The sequence below is a fragment of the Hesperophylax consimilis genome, chromosome 23 (assembly GCF_061612785.1).
Source record: "Hesperophylax consimilis isolate HC1 chromosome 23, BYU_Hcon_1.0, whole genome shotgun sequence".
In the NCBI taxonomy this organism is placed as follows: domain Eukaryota; kingdom Metazoa; phylum Arthropoda; class Insecta; order Trichoptera; family Limnephilidae; genus Hesperophylax; species Hesperophylax consimilis.
Genome location: NC_142858.1, coordinates 2,566,966 through 2,591,030, shown reverse-complemented (window position 1 = coordinate 2,591,030; position 24,065 = coordinate 2,566,966). Strand labels below are relative to the sequence as shown.

The 24,065-nt window shown below is 35.8% G+C and overlaps 1 protein-coding gene across 3 annotated transcripts in view; it reads left to right on the top strand.

The window, feature by feature from the left end:
* Mgat4a (alpha-1,3-mannosyl-glycoprotein 4-beta-N-acetylglucosaminyltransferase a) overlaps window positions 1-24,065 on the top strand; it is a 380,732-nt gene that overhangs the window by 349,243 nt on the left and 7,424 nt on the right. For all 3 annotated transcript variants that reach the window (XM_089646106.1, XM_089646107.1, XM_089646108.1), the window contains 3 exons: window positions 17,389-17,556; window positions 19,539-19,860; window positions 22,722-23,166. In XM_089646106.1, the coding sequence (XP_089502232.1) occupies window positions 17,389-17,556; window positions 19,539-19,860; window positions 22,722-23,166 (935 nt within the window). The remainder of the gene's footprint in view (window positions 1-17,388; window positions 17,557-19,538; window positions 19,861-22,721; window positions 23,167-24,065) is intronic.

The following is a 24,065-nucleotide window of genomic DNA, read 5'->3' as shown; positions in this document are numbered from 1 at the left end:
CCAGAGGCACCGGGCTCGATTGGCCGGGCTGCGTCCATGATGGTGGTGACCTCTCCAGGAGCTTCGAAGGTCCAGGAGGGGCAGGGGCTGCTGCTGTTGGAGCTGATTGAAGAGCTGCTTTAAGTCTCTCAATGTGCTCGGTTTGACTGCGAAGCTGTTGTCGCAATGACTCCATCGCATCCTCTTGAGATGTGGAGGGCGGTGAGTCATGATGTGCAGGTGGTGCCATGTCAGGAGTAGTGCTGGGCGTGGGCATGGGGGTTACGTCAGGCGTGACGTGAACCGCAGCCGTGGCCTGAGACCCAGCATCCAGGGCATCTGCAGATGGTGTTGAGGATCCATCGTCTTGGATCCGGCTCGACCGTAAAGTTGGAGACATCCTGGTTGAAGGCGTGTGAGAATCCGGCTCGGAGGACCACTTGTACTGGACGGGAGTCCGCACAAGACTGTAGATTTAGGCGCCGGGTCCAAACCGTGTCTTCAACCGATGAGAATGCTCCTTTACGGCCGATGATGATGATTGTAGTTGATATTGTGATGAAATCTGCCTCCCGCACCCAGGCTTGGTGAATGGTGGGCACTGGGTGTGCTTTCGTCTCTGCTCGCTTCTGGTGTTGGCGGTTTTCCAAAGGAGGGCCGGCTGGTCTCGAAGAGGTAACACCAGAAGATCTTGGAGCAGAAGACTCGGCGAGGTGAGGCAGATGTTGGGCAGGAGTCACTTGTAGATAATAAAACGCTTGGTTTTGGTGGTAAAGATGAACTGATTTATTTTGAATTATGTGGCTGCTTATATTTAATTAGCCTGACTCGCGCCCGACATTGGGCTAGGAGCCCAAAAGTGGTGGGGGGTTGTACCCGCGCCAACAATGAGTTTATAGCCTCCGACAAACTGTTGCATATTCATTTTGTCGGCAGCAATGGTGATAGTGGTCGCTTAAATTTGCGAGTTAGAAAAGATTTTGAACGCTTACATGAATGACAATTACATAGTTTAAAAGCATAGTAGTTATGAGAATGTGTATCTTGACAACTAGATTTTTTGTTTGCCAAGATACGACAAAAAATAAGAAATGTTTGTAAAATAAATGTGTAAAAATGATCTCAAGCGATCAAATTTGTAAAACATGTTAAGTTAGTATTTTTCCGAGGTCCCCCGTAACATAGCGCTCAGAAAGAGATAAGATTCACTATGCTACGAGGTTCCTGGATTTTTGTACACGCAAAAAAGGTAAAAAATATTGTTCAAAAATGGGTTTACATATGGGTGAAAAACAGCTTTTTTAATATCTCCTCAGCGGTAGTATATCGAAAATAGTGTTTATTTGACTACCGCCGAGGGGATGAACAAGTAAAATATACATATTTGCAATGTTTAAAAATTGATTTTTCTATGTAAATTTTACATAGAAAAAATGCTGGACATTGATCCACGCGGCAGGTAAGCCGGCGACGCGGTATCGATGCCGTTCGTAGACAAAGTTTTCAAGCCGCTTGGGCCGAAAACTGGACAAAATGACCAGTGGCGGGGAGTGGTGATTTTGCCAGTGGCGTGGAGTAGGGACATTTTATAAAAGTAAACAATTTTTATGATATTAAATAATATGGTCAACTACGTCCGTTACACGTAGGATAATCTACTATCTAGGCTAGGGCTTATACAGATAGCTTTATATAATATTTCAGAGCTGTGTTGCTGTAACGTACGTGTGCCTAGTTTTTAACTAACTCTTTACCAATTCTTGTGTTTCTGGGAGAGAATACTTATTTACTTTTAAACTGTACTAACCTAGTACTTTCCTTTTTTATATATATTATACTATCTCTACTGTCCCCTTACATTCCTCCCCAGTTCCTCCACGATAGACTGGCCCGACTTCTTTCCTCTGACAATATATGCGAGCGACTGAATTTCTACGCAAGGCGACCGTTCGCGGGTTGGTTAGTGTATTCAACGTATACACAAATCCTGGAGCAATTGGATCATTTGTCCGCACAAAGCCCGGGACTTATAAATCTTTTTCCAATTCCGATCCTCACTTTCCCCACCGTCCTTCTCCGCCCGTTCGCAATTGCGAATCAGAGGAAATGTTCGAGGGCTCTTTTGCCCGAAGAGAAGAAGTCCAGAATCTTTTACTGAAACTGTAGGAACCTAGTCAAAACAAACAACCTTTGTTATTTGATCATTTTCCCTGCGTGTTTAAGGAAGTCTTTCCTTTTCAGGAACGGACAGGAAAAATGGACCACGGGTTTCTTTTAATAGCTAAGTTCCTTTAAATAGGCGACCGATTTTTTAAAAAGTAAAGTTTCTTAAGTAGGCAACCGGTTTCTTCGTGTTTGCTGAAGTTCAGCTCGGACCGCCCACTTGCTCCGTCTCTACTTTATTGCGCAGGACTCGGTAGTGTACTCATTCAGAACTTTCCGCTGGACTAAGTTGGACTGTTCAAGTGCCGGCGGATTTTTTAAACTTCTATTAAGTGACTGACCTTTCGGAATTCTAATTTAATTTTGTAATTGCGCAACCTATTTAAAAGTACCTAAGTGTTTTACCGTCTCCGTCTTGTACAACTAAGGATTTCCCCATCCTAAAACTTTATTAAATCCAAACTGTTACACAAACCTACATTATTTATTAGTAAGTAGATCAAAGGAAGATTTACGCGTTACTGTTTCTGTATTAGTTTGCTTTAAAATTTGCCTACGACGAAGGCGTTAGACATAAAGAATTCATGAAGCTAAGTTAAACACAAATTTGTACCTTACTCCGAAAACTGAATAAATTTTCTTCCGAGTGAACCTTAATCGGAAGCTTCATATTATACACGCCTTAGCTTTTGCTTAAATAACCAGAAGCTTACCTGACAGGGTCCTGGATTCACAATATTATAAGATTTTGTATATTTCTGCGCTGACATGCAGTGACCGTAAAGCTGTGCATTCCTTTGGAAAAAGATAAGGAATATAAATACTGAGAACCTTAATCAACGTAGTATATTCATTTCGATAGCATAGTCTTGAAGAATGTTATTATTAAGTACAAACAGTGTTTTTTTATGAATAATACGCGACCTGCAAAGGTTTGGCTCACAAGGGCCACACTCACATGCACACAGAAGAGCGCAAGAGGTAGCGGCAGCAATTATTTAAGTCAGTCCAAACGGTTCGATTAATCTTTCACCCCCTGCTCGTGGGGCCGTCCCCCGGTAGACGATGCCGGCCGGAGGGCTCTGCATCTTTAATACGCCGTGCATAGTCTAGCAGGCTGCCTGAATATTCACGTAGGGAACCGCTCTTGTCAAGCTGAATTTGTTTTGCGAATATTCATAAATGATTCAATAAATAAAAATTGCGACTATGTTTGAAATATGTATGTGTTGCTGTGTCAGGGTACCACTTTTAAAAAGTTGAATTCATTCTCAAATTTTCTTACCGGTCTGCCAAAAAAAAAAAGTTGAAGTTTTAAAAACAAAATTTAAAAATGCACATTGATTGTTGAAACAACATTCCCGATCATCAAAAAATTCCTAATAACATAACAAAAATATATCGGAACACGTGTTCATGCGTTCCTGATAAATATAATGACGAAATACTACAATATTAGAATTTTTATGAACACTTTTCCGATATTCTCATAACACATTAGTGTTTTACTGATATCTTGTTAGGAAATCTGTCCATTAATTCGTTTAAGGCTTGCAGTCCCGTTTTTAACAGGAATACTTATATTTTAAATAGATTTTTAATAAATTAGCAATATTTTATGTCAGTAAGTTCTCTAATATCTTTTACTTCATGTAAAAATTTTCAAATACCCAAATTCTTTTTGAACAGGTAATCGATATTATTGTCCTACTAGTATCTAAGAATCAAAGAGTTTTACATAAGAATGTGACATCAGTTTTTTCAAATTGATATGTATAGATCTGATTTGTGATTAATTTTCACAATGTGTTTTCGAAAACACAAGAAAAATGGTGTGCACTAATTACTGGACTTTAACACGTAACCTTCCGCTACTCTGACAAATGAGTTATCCCTAATCTAATTAAGTCTCGGTCGCAGCATTGTCTTTTTGCTAGCGTATGTTTGAATGATGTATGTGAAAGTTTTTTTAAGTAAAATGTTTTAGAAAGGAACATTGAAAGTTTTGTGTTAATTTGTCTGAGAAATTTTTGCACCTTTGTTCCATGTCTATTTTATTTAGAAAACTGTTTTTATAGGAATGAAAAATCAAACATTCATGAACTTAAACATTTTATTACTTTTTTTACAACGAAGTCTATAAAAATACGATTTTATAGTAAAATAAACAACAAACTCAATTATACAGAATACTTCTTCGAATTTTTACAGTCACGATACCAATCTATATGTTTATCTTATTTTATTGAACAATAATAAATGTCATTATTGTTTCTTTACATTGTATTTTTTTATGCATTATTTTTAGCCTCACTAGGATACCTAATAACTATCATTATTGTTTATTCTTTATAGTTTATTGTTTCTTTATATTGTATATTTTTTAAGCTCGAATTCTTAACCTCACTAGGACAAGACTGTGTTGAGGTTAATAATTTAAAAAAAAATAAAAATTACACAAAAATTATGTATCGAGAGAATAATATCGTTACATTAATGTTTCTAATAAATCTTAACTATCATTTTTAAAAGGACCAGAGATAATAAAAAAAGAATTACATTATAAAACGACATATTTAACAACATTAATTTAAAAGGACAAATATGAAAAAAAAAAAATTGGCAATCCTTGGCTAAATGTAAATATTTTATATTGTAAATGTTTGAAATATATATTACATTCACCTAAATGTATTAATTACTCCACAAATCTTGTGCCACTCGTTAAGACGATCTCATATTCCAGATGTCCTTCGAATTCGGAAGGGGCGCGGCCTATTGGGATGGGTTATAGAAAACTTGAGAACCAATACGAGAAAGCCGAACCCCAGACTTATATTTACCCAATTACGCCCATAAACGCACACTGGTAAAATTTGTCAAAAATCCGGTACAATATAATATCGGCATAATGCATAAATCTTCCATTTATCAAATTTTACAGGAAGCACAAAAAACTGTTTTTTAAACTCTTCGTTTTTTTATGTGACATCTCACAAAAGCGCCTCTGTCTGTACAAATATACATATGTTGTATGGTATATATGTAGTAAAGTATATATATATATATATATATATATATATATATACTTATATTTATATCGCCACTGGTTGGGCAGGGTTGCGGGGCGGATTAAGGAAGAGGTTCAAGGAAGGGTTTTATTAATGCGGGTCTTGATTATCTTGGTCTCTCGGGATTTTTGTATTTTATTTTAGGCCACTGAGCGTACCCAGTTTTTTTTATTATTTTTCCTCCCCATTGTATAAAACTAGGAATTAAAAATAAACGATTACACGTAAACTGATTTTAGTTGAAAAAATTTCACAGAACAGAGCGGCACTAAGATAAAAAAACGTCTTTACCCCGTCAGCGCCGGGCGGTAACTAAATACAAAGGCGTGAAACCCTTACGTAGACGGCATAGAGTTTATTTCACAATGGAAAATTCAATGTTTACCTCCCCGAAAATCGATCAATATTCGTGTAAAAATAAACAACGCGAAAATGCATATTTTGTTTTATTTTGTGAAGTTCTGGTACATATATGAAAATTTCCTTCGATTATCAAATAAAAAAATGAATTTTCCACATTATACAATAAAAAAAATATCCGAAAATGGGTTTGTAAATGGGATATTTTGCACTAGACAGTTTTTTTTAGGCCTGGTACTTTATTTTTTTCTAGGCTTATAAAAGGTCTTATCAAAAAAATGATCGATTGCTGACAAGCCCAAGATGTGTTGGATTTCTACTTGGCAGTATTTAATTAAAGCATCTGTAGTATTTCTAAGCAATCAAATTTAAAACCAAAAACATCTGATTTTGCATTACTTGGTATTGGATCGCCTTAAATGACAGATTTAGGTACTCTTAGAAGTATCTGCACTCGAAATAGACGATTGCAAGATATTTCAGTAGCCGTGGATCAGAAAATGCAAGTGATCCGATTTTAAAGAAAAGTGATTTCGCCAATTTGCTTCACATCTTTCGACTCCAGGCCACCCAATGAAATCGATTATCAATTCAAAAAATAATTTTTTTAAATTATTTGATGATGTCCCTCTAAAGCGGGGTCTACTGCGAGTGTTTCCACAAACAATACCTCAAACATTACGACGAACATTTCCTCAGACATTCGAAAAGGGGGCGTTCCCTTCCACATTTTGTGTAGGAAAAAGCAGTGTTTTTCGTGACCGATGGAAAACAACCTCCGCGCATTCAAGGAATTTCGGGAAATTAGGGGAGGGGATTTTTTTTTGACATCCGCCTCGCGGTGCGGTCTGTCACGTAGCATAAATCGTACGAGTTTTTAAGGTTATGTGCAGTGAGCAAGCATCATAATTACGAGTTTAAAAATTATAAATAAATAATGTTGTTATGTGTGATTGTTTCTACCATAAACTCACCTTTAAAGAAAGTTTTTAAGTCTATTGCAGAGGACCCAACAAACCTCCGTAATAATTTTTGATTGTTTCGAGATTCTCAAGTAGTACATCAGGCTTGTATATGAATCGCCGGTTGCGAGAAATCGAGATGTGACACCATGGCCTCTGTGTTCTTTGATGGCCTCCGTGGTCTAGGGGTAAGACTCTCGACTAGCAAGCCGGAGGCCGCGGGTTAAAATCCGGCGTGCGCAAGTAAATTATATTTGCGGCACGTTCCAGAGTAAAAGATACTCTCAGGATCGCCCTTATGTAAAACCACTATTCAGAATTGAAACGTTGAAATGAAAACCTTTGGCCGTGTTTGGTGAGCATATCTAAATAGACTTATAGACTTAAAACTTCCCCACGTTCCTTTTCCCCATCTCCTTCCCGTCCCCACTACCTTCAGCCTCACAACATACCCCAATTAGGGATGCCATAGTCTTACTGGCTCCATACAGTTGGGAGTCTTGTGCGGTATTCACATACAAAATATAAACAACGCATTTCCTACGTTTCTTTTTTTAATATCTGGCTGAGCATTAATTGAAAATATAATTTGATCCGATTGAAATTACCTAAACAAAATCTATAAAAATTCCTTATATAAATATAAAACTTTCATTGTCGAAGTTACGATCAAACCCGAAATCTCCTCCTCATAAATCCTCGTCAAAACACCAAAACTGAGAGCTCTCACTTCTTCCTCATCAGACATCTTCAAAATAATGACAAAATGTCTATGGCCACGCTCACCACATGGATATTTCGTCCACTTGTATTTTCTTCCGCACTGTAACAAGCTTTTCAACACTATTGTTGTAGGTACGTTTCCTACTGTTGAATGATGTACATATTTATAAGTCAATGGTCACGCTCCCTTTCCCCTGCTGAACCACCTGGAGTTACCCAATCAAATATTGATCACGCAAAATGGCGTTTTCTCCCTCTTTTATTTGTACTGCTACGACTTGAGGTGTCTTTCCGCCTTTTAGTCATCAGGCAATCCAGAGGCAATTGTGACTGACTAATGCCCGCTTTTCCCATTGGAAGTTAATACATTTATTTACATAATATTATCATTTATTTATTAAAAGGTGGTACAAAGTATTTTGAAGTAATTCTTGAAGGAGACATTATTATAATTAAAAAAATGTATATTTTATAATTTTCCTCTTTTCGTCTTTCATCAGTCTTCCCCTAGTTTATAATTTAGTTGGGTAATTCAGTATTTACCGTCCCTCGTAATGTGACTGAGATGATAATGGATTTCGAAAAAGAACTTCTAAATTGGTTTCTCTGTCGGTCAAGGGTATTTTATAATTTCTAATACCACCCAATATTTATCCCGAAAATTCTGCGTCGTGATAAAAGAACCTGCAACGAAATTGAGATTGATGAACCAACCATGAGATTTTTTATGAAGCGGTATATTCAAGCACTAAGTAAACTAAGGGGGAGGCTTTATTTCCGCTGAATTTCCTGTCAAGTTTTTAAAAACCTGAATTTAAGATCCTTCCTCTGAGAGCTCCGTTTTAACCTCTCTTTCAGTTATTTTCGTCTGTTAACAGAAAGAGAGAGAGAGAGGTTATCTTTCAGCGGTACGCTACCGGTAAAGATCGGCCATTTCCCAGTGGACCGAGGCGACACTTCTTCCGGTTCGGTCCTAATATTCGATGCATCAAATATGTATGCATTCTAACTCTTTTGATAGTGAACTTCTTTTCCGATATTCTTAAAACCGTTATGTGAATTATGGAGTAACTTCCACCATATGCAAATATGTATGCATTCTAACTCTTTTGATAGTGAACTTCTTTTCCGATATTTTTAAAACCGTTATGTGAATTATGGAGTAACTTCCACCATATTCAAATATGTATGCATTCTAACTCTTTTGATAGTGAACTTCTTTTCCGATATTTTTAAAACCGTTATGTGAATTATGGAGTAACTTCCACCATATTCAAATATGTATGCATTCTAACTCTTTTGATACTGAACTGCTTCTCCGATACACCATTTGCAAATATGAATGCATTCTAACTCTTTTGATAATGAATTACTTCTCCGATACTATTTAAAACCGTTACGCGAAGTACTCGTATGGAGTAACTTTCGCCATTTGCAAATATGTACTAGTATGCATTCTAACTCTTTTGATACGGAACTGCTTCTCCGATAAAACCTTTATGCGAAGTATGGAGTAACTTTTGCCATTTAAACAAATACCCACGTAATCCTCTTCCAATACTTCTCTTGAATTATTAATTTATCATTTCGAAACATTTCACTACATTAGTACGTTTCGGAAATGGTAAAAGAATGTGGTAGACATGTATTATTATACAGAAATTTCATTGAGAGAAAAAAAATTGTGAAGGAGAAAGTGTGTTTTTATCTTCATTATAACTATTGATCCCTGGAGCTCTGACGTCGTGATTTGCATAGTTTGTTCTGTAAAAATATCTGTATCAAGGTTAGTATTTTAGGGTCGGTCGCTACGTAATTCCCACCACAATACACGAAGCTTTCATACATCCCTCTAGTTAATGACTCAATAAGAATAAAGATTTTGTGTAAAAGGTGTTGACATCTACTTACCAAATACAATTTTTTTACTCTTTACTTTCTGCGTACAAGAGAATATAAAAATTCCTAATCCATCACGTGCAAAGCCGGGTAGTAAAAGTAAGCAAGCTTGGAAAGGATCAATTTGCACAGATTGGTATAGAGACCGTCGTATGTAAAACGTAAGCATGTAATTATTATTTTCTAATCGGAAATTTTTATTCGAAACCAGTAGAATATACATATAAAGCGTTTTCGTTTTACCTGTATGACCGTCGTATGAAAAACGTAAGCATGTAAATATTATTTTCCATCGGAAATTTTTATTAGAAACAGGTGGAATATACATATTTATAATGGGACCGCCCAACACCTGACTCCTGCTTTATGTGGTCACAAAACCACCCATCCTTATGATTATTTAATAGAGTAGGCAGTAGGTAGTCTTCGTGTTCATACACTACACTTTATTAACTAGGCCTAGAATTTATTTCAACCCTCGCGGCGTGAGGCACGGCGGGATTCACACGGGGAAATAACTTACACAATGATAATGAATAAACGAAGTCTGGATGAAATTATTTTCTTTCATGTTTTATATCTATTATGCGTTAGTTATCGTGTTCTCGTGTCGCAGCTTTTCTTGTTGTTTTCACTTTGAAGTTATTGTTACCGTAAAATTTATTATGACGATATCAGGTGGAACAGAAAGTAGGTGCGTGGGTTTGTGTGAGTAAATTTCTCCGCAGAGATTTATTTAAAATGCCTATATTTTATTTTGTTATAAAATTAACATTATATATCTAGTATAGTGTTCTTTTACAAATCAGAAACTTGCATTAGATACTGCATTTGTTTTGTAATTGCGTATGTGGAATAGCACTGTGTGTTGTGTACGTCTCATATGTATGTTAGAATTAACTAGGGACAGACGCTCGGGACAGTCGATGTTATTGTTTAAAATTCTATGTATAAATGTTAAATCAGCTCCCACTCAAATTTGCTGCAAAGTTTGTAATGTACATTCAAAGTTATGGTTGATTAATAATGTTGATGACAATGCATTCATTCGCTTTTTGTGGCAAACACTCATACACACGCGGACACATACGCATTTCTCTAAAATTTAATAAGAATGCAGGAAATAAATGTCGATCCTATCCAATCGGGATTTGGCGCAGTTGTTAGCACGGTTGACTCCAGCCCCTGTGAAAAAATATTCATTTCTCAGTCAAACCATTTTTTGTTTTTTTTTTTTAATTTTTATTAAATTTAAAAGTTCACTTCAGTTTAAGAGTCAGTCCCTGGGGAGGAAGATTCAATCATTTAATTATTGTTAAAAAAAATTTAAGGCGTTGATTTTTATAGTCTACAAATTACAATTATAACTCAAAAATATTTCATTGTTTCTACTCCTTCATAAACTTTAATTGTTTTAAGTTCTCTACCATGTACGTCTAGGTCAACACTACCGTTGCACAGTATTAAATAAACAAAACGTAATAGGGGTAGACCGTGTTGAAATCTCGAGCTAAGACGGTTTAGTAAAACTCTTAATAAATATATAGTTTTTAAATTAAGTTTGTGCTTTCTGCAAAGTATTTACCTCATTTCAGCTGCTCTCAGGTGAACTCATTATTACTCTGGAGGTATGGGAAACATGAACGCCGAGAGAAGCTCGCATATAAAATTATTTTCCATTGTGCCACGTCTCATAAAGTGAGGCGGCATTATGTTCTTTAGGTATGGTAAAAGAATTATGTGTACGTGATATATTTAAAACTTACCCAATCATATTACTTTGGCCGCATTTGAATCTGAATTAGCCATTGTGCTGTGAAACATCAATTTATTTGACAAAATATTTAAGCCACATTTTTTGTTTGGTCACTGAATAACATTATGAAAAAATCTTTCCATAAATAGTGTTAATGACGAGCTGTCGAGGCATACAAACCCTAGGAATATTGAGATACAGTAAAATAATAGTCGTTGATTGTACCCAACTTATTGTTACCGCTACACATTAATTTGTCTGTAAATTTGCTTGTTACGTTCCGGTTGCGGTTCGAAGATGGTGGCCGTTTTAAACTATCGTGCGCCGCATTAGACGAAATAAAATTAAATTGCCATTCTGGGGAAAATACTTGTGGTAGATAGTTTATTTGTATATTTTTTAAATATATGTAAACACTTTATCTGGTAAGACGGTAAAATTCACAAAAACATCACTATGCAAAAAACATGTGAGCTATTACGAAAGAATCAGCTGGTGCATGGCGAAAATGTAGTATCGGCATACGACGGGTAAAGTTAAAGGGTTGTTAAAATATATTTATATTATTAAGTAGGAAGGTATTTAAGTATCTACTTACAAATCTTACGATTTCAGAGCAATTTTTTGTTTTGGTTTAAATGAGAGAAATATATTTTTTTATGTCATATTGATTTGGTTTGATGGATACGCGGTCTTGTAGAGGTTTCCTTATTTCTTTGAATAGTATACTTTTGGCATATATGTAAGTCACAACTATAGATTTACATGCTACATTTATGGGAAAGTTGGGGGAAACGGAACTATCAGCGGTTTACCTACTTTTAAAATTTTGTTAAAACTCTAACTAGCAATTATTTTACATATTTATAACTATTATATCCGAAACTAAATGGAGTGTACATAGTTTTTACGTGTATGTGGAGGAATTAACAAGGTATGAAAGGAAGAAAAACGGGATGACCAATCACTCACCACTCAATCTCTGCGAAGGAGCGCACAAAACAATCACAATATAATGAGTTCGATCACGATACCTCGAGGTAATTATCGCCACAACAAAACGAATTAGTACTAAAACGATATTATGTACGCGAAAACACCAAAAACTTCCTTCCAAGGTACTCCTAATCCTTTTTCTGTTTTCAAAACAAATGCACTCAAATTTGCACTATTTTCTTGTCATTGTTCCAAATTTCTAATACTTTTCCAGCAAGGTGATGGTTAAGGAGAGGTAGAAACTGGATAAATTACATCCCGGTAGGAACTAAGCATATTCTCATTTCAAAACCAAGCAATAACACTTTTCAAATTTTCGTACGAACTTTTCATCAAAATACCCCGCCACCTCTTAAATGACTATTACTTTTGCATCAAATTGATTTTTTTAATCAATCATTCTTTGTCTGAGGAGTTCAGAGGGTACCAGATTCTGCCGCTGCGCTGTGACATATTAAAAATAAAAAGTCAACCGAAAACGCTGATCAAGTTCAGTTGTCGTCCAGTTTGCGAAACGTTCAATGACGAGCCTTAAATTATTCGCCGATTATTCCTCGCGATATTTCACCGAACGACTGATGGAGATTTGTCAGCTATCATTACACCTCGGTGATGGTACTAATTAATTGTAAGTCTTTATTATTATTTGTGGTATCTTTCATTTCAATCGGGATAGCAGTACATCTATCAGAATGACATGGCAGAACCCTTCAACCTTTAAAATATTTTCAAGTTCCGATGTATTTTGTTGTCTTGAAACTTGATTGAGTTGAGTTGTTTGTTTTTGAAATAAACATTGATGTTTGTAAAAAAACTTACCGAAACATTCATAATTTTGAAGCCGTTAATAATAATAATTTTATGTCGTTTACAGTAAAAAAATTACAATAAAAAAGTAAATAATTTTTAATCCTTCAGCTGAACTTTCAACTTTCAATTTTAACACACTTTGACGAATTTTTAGCTTATAAATACAATTTTTTTCCAAATGATATTTAAATCTCAAAACGATAATATTAGTCCAAAGGTTCCTACCCAGGCACCTCCAGTATAATCCTCTGTTAGCTATGTCCACTATCTTTTCACAAGCAATATTTAACACACTATAATTATAGGGGTAGAAGGCCTTCAAATATTGTCAGGCTATTCGTAGTCCGCGAACATCAGTCTTACTTTTGCAATATCAACTAATTTAAAACATTTTATTTTTTCACTTGTTCCAAAATATCTCGCGCCGTCGAAGGATCCGCGCCCTATGCCTCCCCCTCCCCTTCTGACCAGGACCTACAGCCTGGAGGGTTACAAACAATATACTAAGTAAGATATAATTGAAGAAGAAGATGCTAATCGTATAAACGAAACGTAAAACAGAACAAGACACAGTAAAATAAAAAATGTTCATTCATTTCATTCATCTCATTCATTCATTTTCCGGAATCTTCACTAAACTATTAACGAATAAGACTGGAGCTGTTGACATTTTGAGTTTGAGAAGATTAATATTATTACGATTACCAAAATTAAATGTTGAATGTCGTCAATAGATAGGAAGGTCTTTGTTTCATTTTTTAAAGTTGAATTAAAGTGTTTAATGGCACAAGTAAATACTGAAGTAATTGAACTTCGTCATTGAAATGCTGCGAGTACTTTCTTTCTGGCCGATGCGATGTTTTTTTATCCGCCTGTTTGTTTTAGTGTCTGCGCTGCACATGTTTTCACTCTGCTGCAGAGTTTTTCACTGGCCCGGTTAGACACATTAATACGGCTGGAAGGGCCATTCCTCTGCGGATCGATAGCTCAAGTCTAAAGCCACCATTTCTCAATTGCTTGGCGGCGGGGAGGGCGTTTTTGGGGGAGTAGATGAGGATATGATATTAATGTATTTTTGTTGATTTCCTGTGTATTAAGATACTTAAAATGTTTCATTATCTGCAAACGAATAAGCGTGTAAATGAAACACAAACATTAAGCTACTGTTAATAAATAGATAAAAGGGCACAATAAAATACTTTAAGTCAATTTACCATTAATTTGATTGATATATAGTAGATTTTACAACCTTTATGGAAAACGTAAGATACGACGATAAATTAAACGTTGTATGCCCTGCAAGTGATTGTTCTTCATGTCGACTAACATGAGAAAGTCGTCTAAGACCGACTTACTTTGACATAAGACGCAGACAGGGTGAGTTTATTTACAGTGTGCTATACATGTTTCCTTTGAATATATAATAAATCTCCTGTACAGTGTACATAGCCTCTACAGCAGTGTTTCTCAAAGTGTGACTCACTTCCCACTGTCAGAGGGCAATCTAAATGTTTTGGAGGGCAATTATTGTAAAACGGACTGGCGAACGGACGGACGGCTGGAAATATTGGAAAGAGATGGAGTAAAGGCAATTTTTATTACTCGTAAATTCAAATCAGTCGTGCATCGTTGCAAGATTTGTATTGATTTGTAAGATTAGGTGTAGTTTTTTTTCTTATTTTCATGAATGTTCCATTGAATTAAATATTATTTATTGTTACCTAGTTTAATTTCAAGAACTCTATTTAATTAAAAATGATATCATAATTCAAGGTTTATTTGTAAACAAGTTCTCTTTTACTATTCCTTCATAAAATCTATTTCTATGTTGCTTTTATTTTTAATCTCAATACCCTTTTACCATGTAAATGTTACCCGCACTATGGTAATTCAATAAGAGTAGGATCCCGCGGTCCTTAGGAAAAAAATCATAATCCCTTTATTAGTCGTTATTAATGAAACTCGTAGCGAACCCCCCTCCCCCATTTTTTCGCCTGCGGTGCATTTCCCTTTGGTTGTGTGATATTGTTATTTCTTTGGCGGTGGGGGGTGTGGAGGTTTTTTTTAATCTTGAAGTGGGGCATGGCACAAATAAGGTTGAGAAACACTGCTCTACAGTAAAGAGTCTACATAGAGCCACAATGCCGCGAGGATAGAATACATTACGAGTATATAAATTAATAACATTTACTACGCAAGTTGCCGTCACGTCGCGTCGCTTCGGATTGTACGCGATCAAATATTAAAACATTTACTAGTTAGCCTAGTTGGTAGGTGGTAGGTGGGAGCGGGACTTGTAGACTGTAGAGTAGCGTATTGTAGACATCTGGGATCCAATGGATTGCAAGCTTTTCCTTTGCATATTAATTTTCCTCGGAGCGTGCAAGTTTTATTTTAAGCTGTTAAGCATTTAAGTCGAGAGTCAAGATATTGGGAATTCAAAACTCGGATATCGGGATTATATTAGGATTTTTTTTAGATAAAATTTATAATTTCAATGACCGGAAATAATCAAATATGAAGAAAAAAAGAAGCATTTTTCTGATAATTTACTAATTGCCTCATTCACATTCATACATCATCTCATAGATACTCTTCTATTATTTTGACTCTTGGCATGGCCCGACTCAAGTTTCTTATTTACTTGATTGAACTATGTCTTCCTCGGACGTCCCCGACTTCTGCTACCATATACGAACATTATCCTTTTGGTATAGGTACAAAAGAATGGGGCCTGTGGCGGACACCAGGGGGGAGGCGTGGATTTGATTTTTATACAATTCTACTATTTTATTCCGAGATTGATGAAATTTTGCACACTTGACTTTCAAAACAAGAGGAATTTCACTGTCTACATGAGATTTCTAAAAAAACCTTCCTCTCCCTCAAAGCAGAATTTCGATCCTTTTTGATGAAATTTCGCACACTTGACGTTAAAAATAGGAGGAAAATTATTGTCTTCGTCTGATTTCGAAACTCTCTGTGTGATTTCAGCTAATACATAATATAGTTGGTTTCAGACAATACAAATTTTGTTCAATATATTCAATATTTTCTTGCTCGTTCTTATATTTAATATTATTTTTCTTGTTTGATTAATATTTTACTGGCAAAACATTAAGAAATCTTGTTTGTACTAATTCGTGTGTCTGTGCATAATGTTAACATTTGGTTATTGTGTTATGGAACTATTATTACAAATTTGTCATACTACGTAATATTAAGTATTGAATGCCTGTTAGTATTTTGGAAGCGTTCACTTCAATTAACATTGCATTGAAAACAAAGAAAATCAAATCCGGATTTCATATTAAAAAAATTCTAATATTTATTCCGCGGATTCTGGTTGCGAAAAATCCGACTGTCCGGATTTTTCGCCATACTGATTGCAATCTGTAGTCGAGAGGCTTTCGGGGGATACACATTCAATATGGATGAAGCAACGACTTTTCTACTTAACTAGGTTTTGTGTGTGCTGTAACGTAGTTAACATAATATAATGTTTAACAACATGGAGTTGACATGTAGTAGAGATTAGATTTAGTCAACGTGGGTATCGATTTTCCAATCCAGGCCGCTCGCAATCGCCGTCGAAAGTAGATACATACATCTGTCGACATTCTTATTCTTGAGTCTCGTCGAAGGTACATAATTACATACGTCAAACGTCAAAAGTCATTCCACTTGAACAACGAGTTGGTCAAACCACTCGAACGAGTTCATTCCACTCGAACAACGAGTGGGTCAGACCACTCGTTGTTCGAGTGGAATGACTTCATCGAGAATTGAGGCCCAGGGCCAGAGTTATCAACTGTAATTTTTTTAAATCGTTAATCGTAAATATTTATTTCTCTGATAATGAAATGGTCGATATGATAGAGAGGTTTGAGTTCTCCAAGTTGCTGAATAGCTTAGAATGCATTAAATATAGATTCTGGCACTTTTTTGAAGATCTGCCTCAAATCGTTTACTACTCATTTTCAAAATTATTTATAGCCTCTGTCGGGCTTTTTAGGTCTATTTTATGCGGCTTTTGCACTCCGTTGGTTTATTTCAGTTCACTGTTAGACTATTCTACCAGACCGATAATTATTTATTCGCCCGTAGGGCTTTTACAATGGGTTATTAATTTAATTTTTAATTAGTTACTTAAGTGTTAGTAATAAGCAATGTACGTAATAACCAATGTGTTTTAAACGGTTCCATGATAAATAAAATTGAAAGTGATATAAAGTCATTAAAAACGATAAAAAATAATAATTTAAACCTAACCTACTTAACCCAGTTAATAAAGTTTTTGTTTCATCACTTTCCATGACTTTATATAACTTTTTAAAGATGTGATGAATTATCATTGTAATGATATATCCGGTCACCGTTTTAAACATCGAATTAGTTAAGTTACAAATATGAAAACATGTCATTTGAATATTCGTTTGCTAAACTATGTAGGCGAGAAATTGGATAACTTGCTTCATAATTTGTTTGTGAATGATGACATTGGTCCTTTGCCTAGTGTGTCGAGTTTGTACTCTTATGTTGACTAGACGAGTTCGCAACAGTCGAGCTATAAATTTACAAAAAGAAATATCAAAAAAACTTCTTGTGTAGTCGTTTAAAAGTTGGGATTGTTACGATATATTAAAAGTTTATTGTTGTGTGATTGCAGACATGTCGCACGAAGTGGCTTTGGTGCAGCGGCTGGCTGAGTTGCAGGTGCGGCTGCAGTACCTGGAGGCCGTGTACCGCTCCCGAGCAGAAGACGCGCCCCGCCCTCCGCCCCCGCCGCGCGCTGACCCGCCGCCCAACGTGCGCGCCATGCTCAACAACATGACTGGTAAGTCACCACATCAACACTTCACTCAGAGGTGATTTTTTTCGTAACAGTTTAATTTCTGAAACGGTTGCAAAAGTTTCGCGAATTTTTCTTAATTGAAACTTCTAAAAAACTTTTTTCAATCTTGTAATTACGCCTGCAATAAACCCGCACGAAATGATTCCAACAGAGTACAATTCGTCTGATAATGTTCAAGACTAAAGAGAAACGTTTAAAACTGCCCCCGCAACCCTTTGCTAAACTGCTATATCCGTAGTAAACCGTTGCAAAAAAACGCTTTCGGCGTAACGCCTACGAAACGGCAAAAAAACCCAAAACTCTGTCGATGACCGTTTCGACCTTGGAGGAAAATTTCGAAAAACGCCTTCAAAAAATAAAACGCCCATCCTCAACGCTGTACCTACGTGATACGCCGTAACCTGTTGCGACGAAACTTTTTCGCGTGAAACCTTTCGCTGCAACCGTTCACCCAAAGTTGCTGTTTAAATATAAATAACGTTAAATGATCAATGATATAATACAATGATCGAAAAACTTAGTTAGGTATATGAGTATTATTAAACCGTAATGATTTATTTTTCTAATTTCCAACAATAATAGTTTTTCAGTTTATTATTTACAGTTTCGAGTAACCGTTGGTTTCGAGAAACTGAATCGACTTCGGTTATTTTGAAAAATAAACTGAAACGCTCACCTCTAGATAACATTTCCAACTTGTTAGCTTGTGCCTTGCGAATATGGCGAGGATACTAGACCATGTTTGCTCCTTGTATACTCAACAACATGACTTCAAGGATACTGATGGCATTGGTAACTCGATCACTTTTTACATTAATAATAACATAATTACATGAAGTAGAAGGTAGTAATTTTTTTTAATTTCATAGAAAATTTATATTCGATGATACATTTTGAATGTTATTTCAACCGCAATGCTAGGGGTGCCCCTGTGTTATGTCGGGTGTTGTTTACAGATTGAAGATTTTCATAATATACATAATAGTTAGTAAATTATACAATTCAAATTTAGTTAATATTTAATGTGACAAATAATCAGTTAATAATTAATTAAACATTGATAAATATTATATTTTATATGAATTAAGTCAATTAAGGAATGTGAGAGATGTGTGGAGGGAGATTAGGGGATTTTAAAGAGTAGAATTTATGGGTGTTGTAATTGAAATCTATTGCAGATGTTAGGATCCGTAAAGTTATTTGTGTTTTGATAGTATGGAGTTTTTTTAGAATATCTGGAAGAAGGTTGAAGTTTTTGGGAGTTGAATTGTCTTTGTTCTAATCTAGTATGAGCTTTGGGTACATTGCAGTGTCGTTTGGTTATATTTGTGGTGGTGTGATTGTGTTGTAAGAGTGTTTTTGTATTGTATTTGTTCGAGAAATATGCTAGCATAAATTTTAAAATGAGTAGAGATAAATAATAACTTATCATATGTTACAAGATCATATTATATGGTACCTTGCTAAAATCTAAATATATTCAAGGAAGTGGTCTTCTATCAAATCAGTTAAGAATTTGTGATATTAAAACATTGGATTTGAGTTAAAAGGTCTTCTCTGAAATATTCTCCAAGTTTAAGGAATGTGATCTCCACTGGACGTGATGACCATTATGTTGATCCAATATGTGTATGCTACACCTCTAGTTTGAGTACCCAGCAGACTATTTGGACCACTTTGACTGTTTTGTCAAATGAGTTAACATTGTTAGTATTTATTTTCTATCATTGTTATTATTTTTATTATAAAAGTAAAAAGTTTGACCTTACTTTGTTCCTTGTTAAAATGTTTGTTTATACTTTGAAAGCACTACTTTTGTATACCCCTAAACTGATCAGTTCATATAGTAATGAATCATTCTCTTGGTTGTTAGATTCTGTAACATTTCCCCACCTCACCATGAGCCAAGGTGGTTTTGACTCCCTCAATTCAAAAAGACAAGTGACATTTTTTGTCGATTCCAGGTCTCCGCGCGGCGAACGGTCTGAACGAAGCCAATCTGAAGACCTTACACTTCCCCACTACCTACTACTTCCTGCCTCACCTGCTGGACGACCCGCAGAGTGTGCGGCCCGCCTACTTGCTGACGGGCGGCCGCTCGGGCGTGTCCGTGGTGCTGGGCATCCCCACAGTGCGGCGCGACAAAGAGAACTACCTCATGGCCACGCTGCACAACCTCGTCGAGGCCATGAACTCGGCTGAAGCCGCCGAAACGCTGATCATCGTGTTTGTGGCGGAGACAGATCTAGAGTTTGTGCTGCAAACTGCCAAGCTGATTGAAACGCAGTAAGTTAGCTCAATCTATTTACTAACTAACTAACCCATCAGAAACTCTGTCTCGGCACACACTCCTTGCTTTATTCATAAATGGTTTTGTAAGTAGATACCATTGAAGTTTTCTAGAAGAAGAATAATACGAACGGCGATGTCACTCATTCGAAAGTTATGATTGCACTTAACTGTGTTACACGAATAAGTGTTATCTTTTAATTTATTGTAACAACGCCTTCCGTGGGTATGTCTTATGTCGAGGCTTTGGGTATGTACAGGAACGGAGGGATAATCCCTAATATCTTTCTTCCTTTAACGGTTCTATAAGCCAAAATCATCTATTTATTACTCTTATTATTATCTTGCTTTCTTTCCGGATCTCCACATTTTCCGCTTCTTTCCCCATAAGTATTTAAAGAAAGATCGCCTGAATGCAAAGGAGGAATCTCTGTAACTTAACTTCATATACAATCAAATAAAAAGTCATTTCATCTTCTTCATTACCTTTTTTACATCTACTTGACTCCCTCGCCTTTTTTATTTTTAAATTATGTATGACTTCTAATTTATTATCTTCTTATTGAGTTACTTTGAATATAACCTAAAATACCCCATTTTATTTAAGGTCTATTGTTATAATGTGTTTGTTCATCAGGTATTGTTTTAAATTTTATCAGATATTCTAATTCATTTCCGGCATAATTTAATCTGGTTATTATAATAAAACTCAATTACGCTTAAATTTCCATACATTCATTCGTACACCTAAATTACACAGGCCTGCAAATTGACACTTTTTGATAGTTTTTTTTCACCGTAATGGGTGAATCGTATGTATTTTGGTGCGCTGAGTCCAAATATGCCCTCAGTTTTTCTCCAGCACGTAGGGATTTTCCGCAAAATGAAAATGAAAGTTATGCAAAACCTGCAGTACATATAGGTAAAAATGCATTTTGAAATGAAAAATAAATATATATTACTAGTGGTTTATTTACATTTTTAAATACAATTTGATAAAAAATAATATGTATATACAATAAGGATTTATAATTCTTTATAATATCTACATCTTTTTCCCTCAAAACTCCGTTTTGAGCTTTTCCGTTTGTGTGGGATATCTGGAAGTTCTCTATGGAGCATCCAACAGTAGTCTCCCATCATATTCACATCCCATCGTCCTTGGTACCTCCGTTCCATTTCTTTGATGTCTTGGTGGAACCTCTCGCCCTGCTCTTCACTTACGGCACCAAGGTTTTTTGGGAAATAATTCAAATGGGAGTTCAAAAAGTGAAATTTCAAGCTCATGGAGCACCCCAAGGTTTTAAAACATTTCAACATTTTATTTACAATTTCTTCATAATCCGGGTCCTTATTGTTCCCCAAAAACTTAGTCACAACTTCTTTAAATGATATCCACGCCTCTTTCTCAGCCTTTTTCATCACCTTTTCAAACTGAATGTCTTTCATTAGTTTCCGAATGTCCGGACCAACAAAAACACCCTCCTTTAACTTTGCCTCAGACAGTCCCGGGAATTTCTTTTCAAGGTACTTGAACGTTTCGCCATCTTTTGGTAATGCCTTGACAAACTGCTTCATCAGTCCAAGCTTGATGTGAAGTGGGGGTAAAAGCACTTTTTTGAGATCAACCAAAGACTCAAAGTGAAATTTTTTTTCTCCAACCTTCAAAGTTCTCGTTGGCCACACTTTTTGGCTCCAGTGCTGTGCTTTTGCCCGGCTATCCCACTCACATAGGAAACAGGGGAATTTCGTATAGCCACCTTGTTGTCCAAGCACCATAGAGATGACTTTGAGATCGCCACAGATAGGCCATCCAAACTCCTTATATTTCAATTTATCAAGTATAAAAGCCATGTTGTCATACTTTTCTTTTATATGCACAGAGTGCCCCACGGGTACAGAAGCGTATTTATTGCCGTTGTGTAGCAAAACTGCTTTTAAACTTCTTTTTGATGAGTCAATAAAAAGCCTCCAATCATCTGACACATGTTGAATGATAAACATTGACATCAACTTGGGAACATCAGAACAATATACAAGTTCGCCATCTTGAGAAAAATTTGGCTCAAATTGTTTTTCTCTGCTTCTGTACCAAGAGACTGAAGTTCCAAATCTCAACTAATACTGTTAAATATAATATTTTTTATCATATTTCATAGTTTCTGATATAAAACTATAAAGCCAAATAGGAAAAACAACTTTTTTCGACATATTCATAAATATACGCCTTAAGGTAGGCAATCCCGCAGAAAAATGCATTTTGCGGAAAATGCTTACGTGCTGGAAAAAAACTGGGGGCATTTCTGAACTCAGCGCACTAAAATACATAAGAATCACCCATTATTTTAAAGAAAGCAATTTGGTCGCAGGCCTGTGTTATCCAAGAAATATTATCTCACTAACCATCGCGCCGTTTCCTACAGAGGTGGATGGGGGAGGATGGACCGCAAAACAAGTCGGTATTGGAAAACACTCCTCACTTCATTCCATTCGTACATACCCTTCTGTTATTCTAACTTTTAACACGAACCGATTCATGTACTTTTGTAGATTAGCGTTTGTGCGTGCGCTAGCTTTACTACCTCGCTTTGTCCAAGATGTCTACACTTAACAAAAAATATTAGTTCTAGTCTTATTTTTGCAGTAAAATAGATGCTATTAAAGGCTCCATAACTTATGATGGAGATGACATAGCCATCTGAAAATAGTTGCATTCACCGGCAGAAATTAGAGATTAAAAATGCTATGAAGCTCACCGTTCAAAAGTTTTTGCTTCTTTAGAAAAACATTTTTTCTACTTTACATTGATTATGTTGTTAATATTTCTGACTCTAATATTTGTACAAATTTATTTTCAGGTTTCCCAGTCAGGTGGAATCAGGTCTCATCGAAGTATTGTCCCCACCAGAGTCTTATTATCCTGACATGGATAAGCTGAAACAGACTCTCGGAGACTCAATGGAACGCGTCAAGTGGAGAACCAAACAGAACCTGGACTTTGTCTTCCTGATGGCGTACGCGCAACCAAAAGGCACCTTCTACGTCCAGCTAGAGGACGACATCCTTGCCAAGCACAACTTCATCACCACCATGAAGGATTACGCCATCGAAGTTACTTCCAAGAAGCCCAACTGGTTTGTGCTTGACTTCTGCCAGCTGGGCTTTATTGGGAAGTTGTTCAAGTCTGCAGAACTACCCTGGGCTATAACCTTCATACAGATGTTCTACAATGATAAGCCGGTAGATTGGTTGCTTGATTATCTTGTTATCACCAAGATTTGCAACTATGGGGAGAAGGGAACTGTAAGTATCATTTTTATATACGTATTGACTTATTATGCTCAAGTATTTATTTTTCTACTCAAGAATCGCAAATGAACAAAGCCAGTAGGATGGTGGCATTCCCAACTCAAATTGAGTTATGTTGTTAATTCAAAGGAACACACAAAGAGAAAAATTAAAGCTTAGATTACCTGACTTTTCAGTTCTGGTTACAAATCACAGCTAATATAATTGCAAGCCAAATACACATAGCCATCAATAATGAACATTTAAATATAAATTATGTCTAGATTCTTATATTTTACTTAATATTTATTATCTTTCGACATCTGTTGTTGCAGTATTGTCCTTCAACCACCATCATTTGTTCAGATAACGTAGGTAATCATATCAATAAAGAAGAGATGAAATGCCAACTAGGTGACATTCATATTATTATCAGAGATTTATTTATTAGAATTTACAACTCTCTGAGCTCTGAAGTAAGCGTTTCTGTGCTAATATAATAGATGCTAAAGCAATCCTTGTTATCACAGCCATAACTTCTCTACTATAAATTAATATTTTAGTTTTCGAGCTAACAAACTTTTATGGTGACCGGGTATGTCATCAAAATGAGAATTCAACACACCTCCAAAAAGATGATATTTCAAAATGAAAATTCAAGACACCTTTAAAAGGTGATACAGAGTCATGAAAAGTGATAAAACAAAAACTAGGTTAAAAAGGTTACATTGGTAACTATTATATCTAATCACTTTTAATGACTCTATATCACTTTTTAAAGGTGTGTTGAATTTTAATTTTGATTAAATATAATGGAACCCTCTGCCTTATTCTTATTCATGTTGCAGTCATTTCAACATAATGTTGTCTTGTATAGTAGAATCATTTAAAAGAGATGTGTAGTGTAGTGGTGT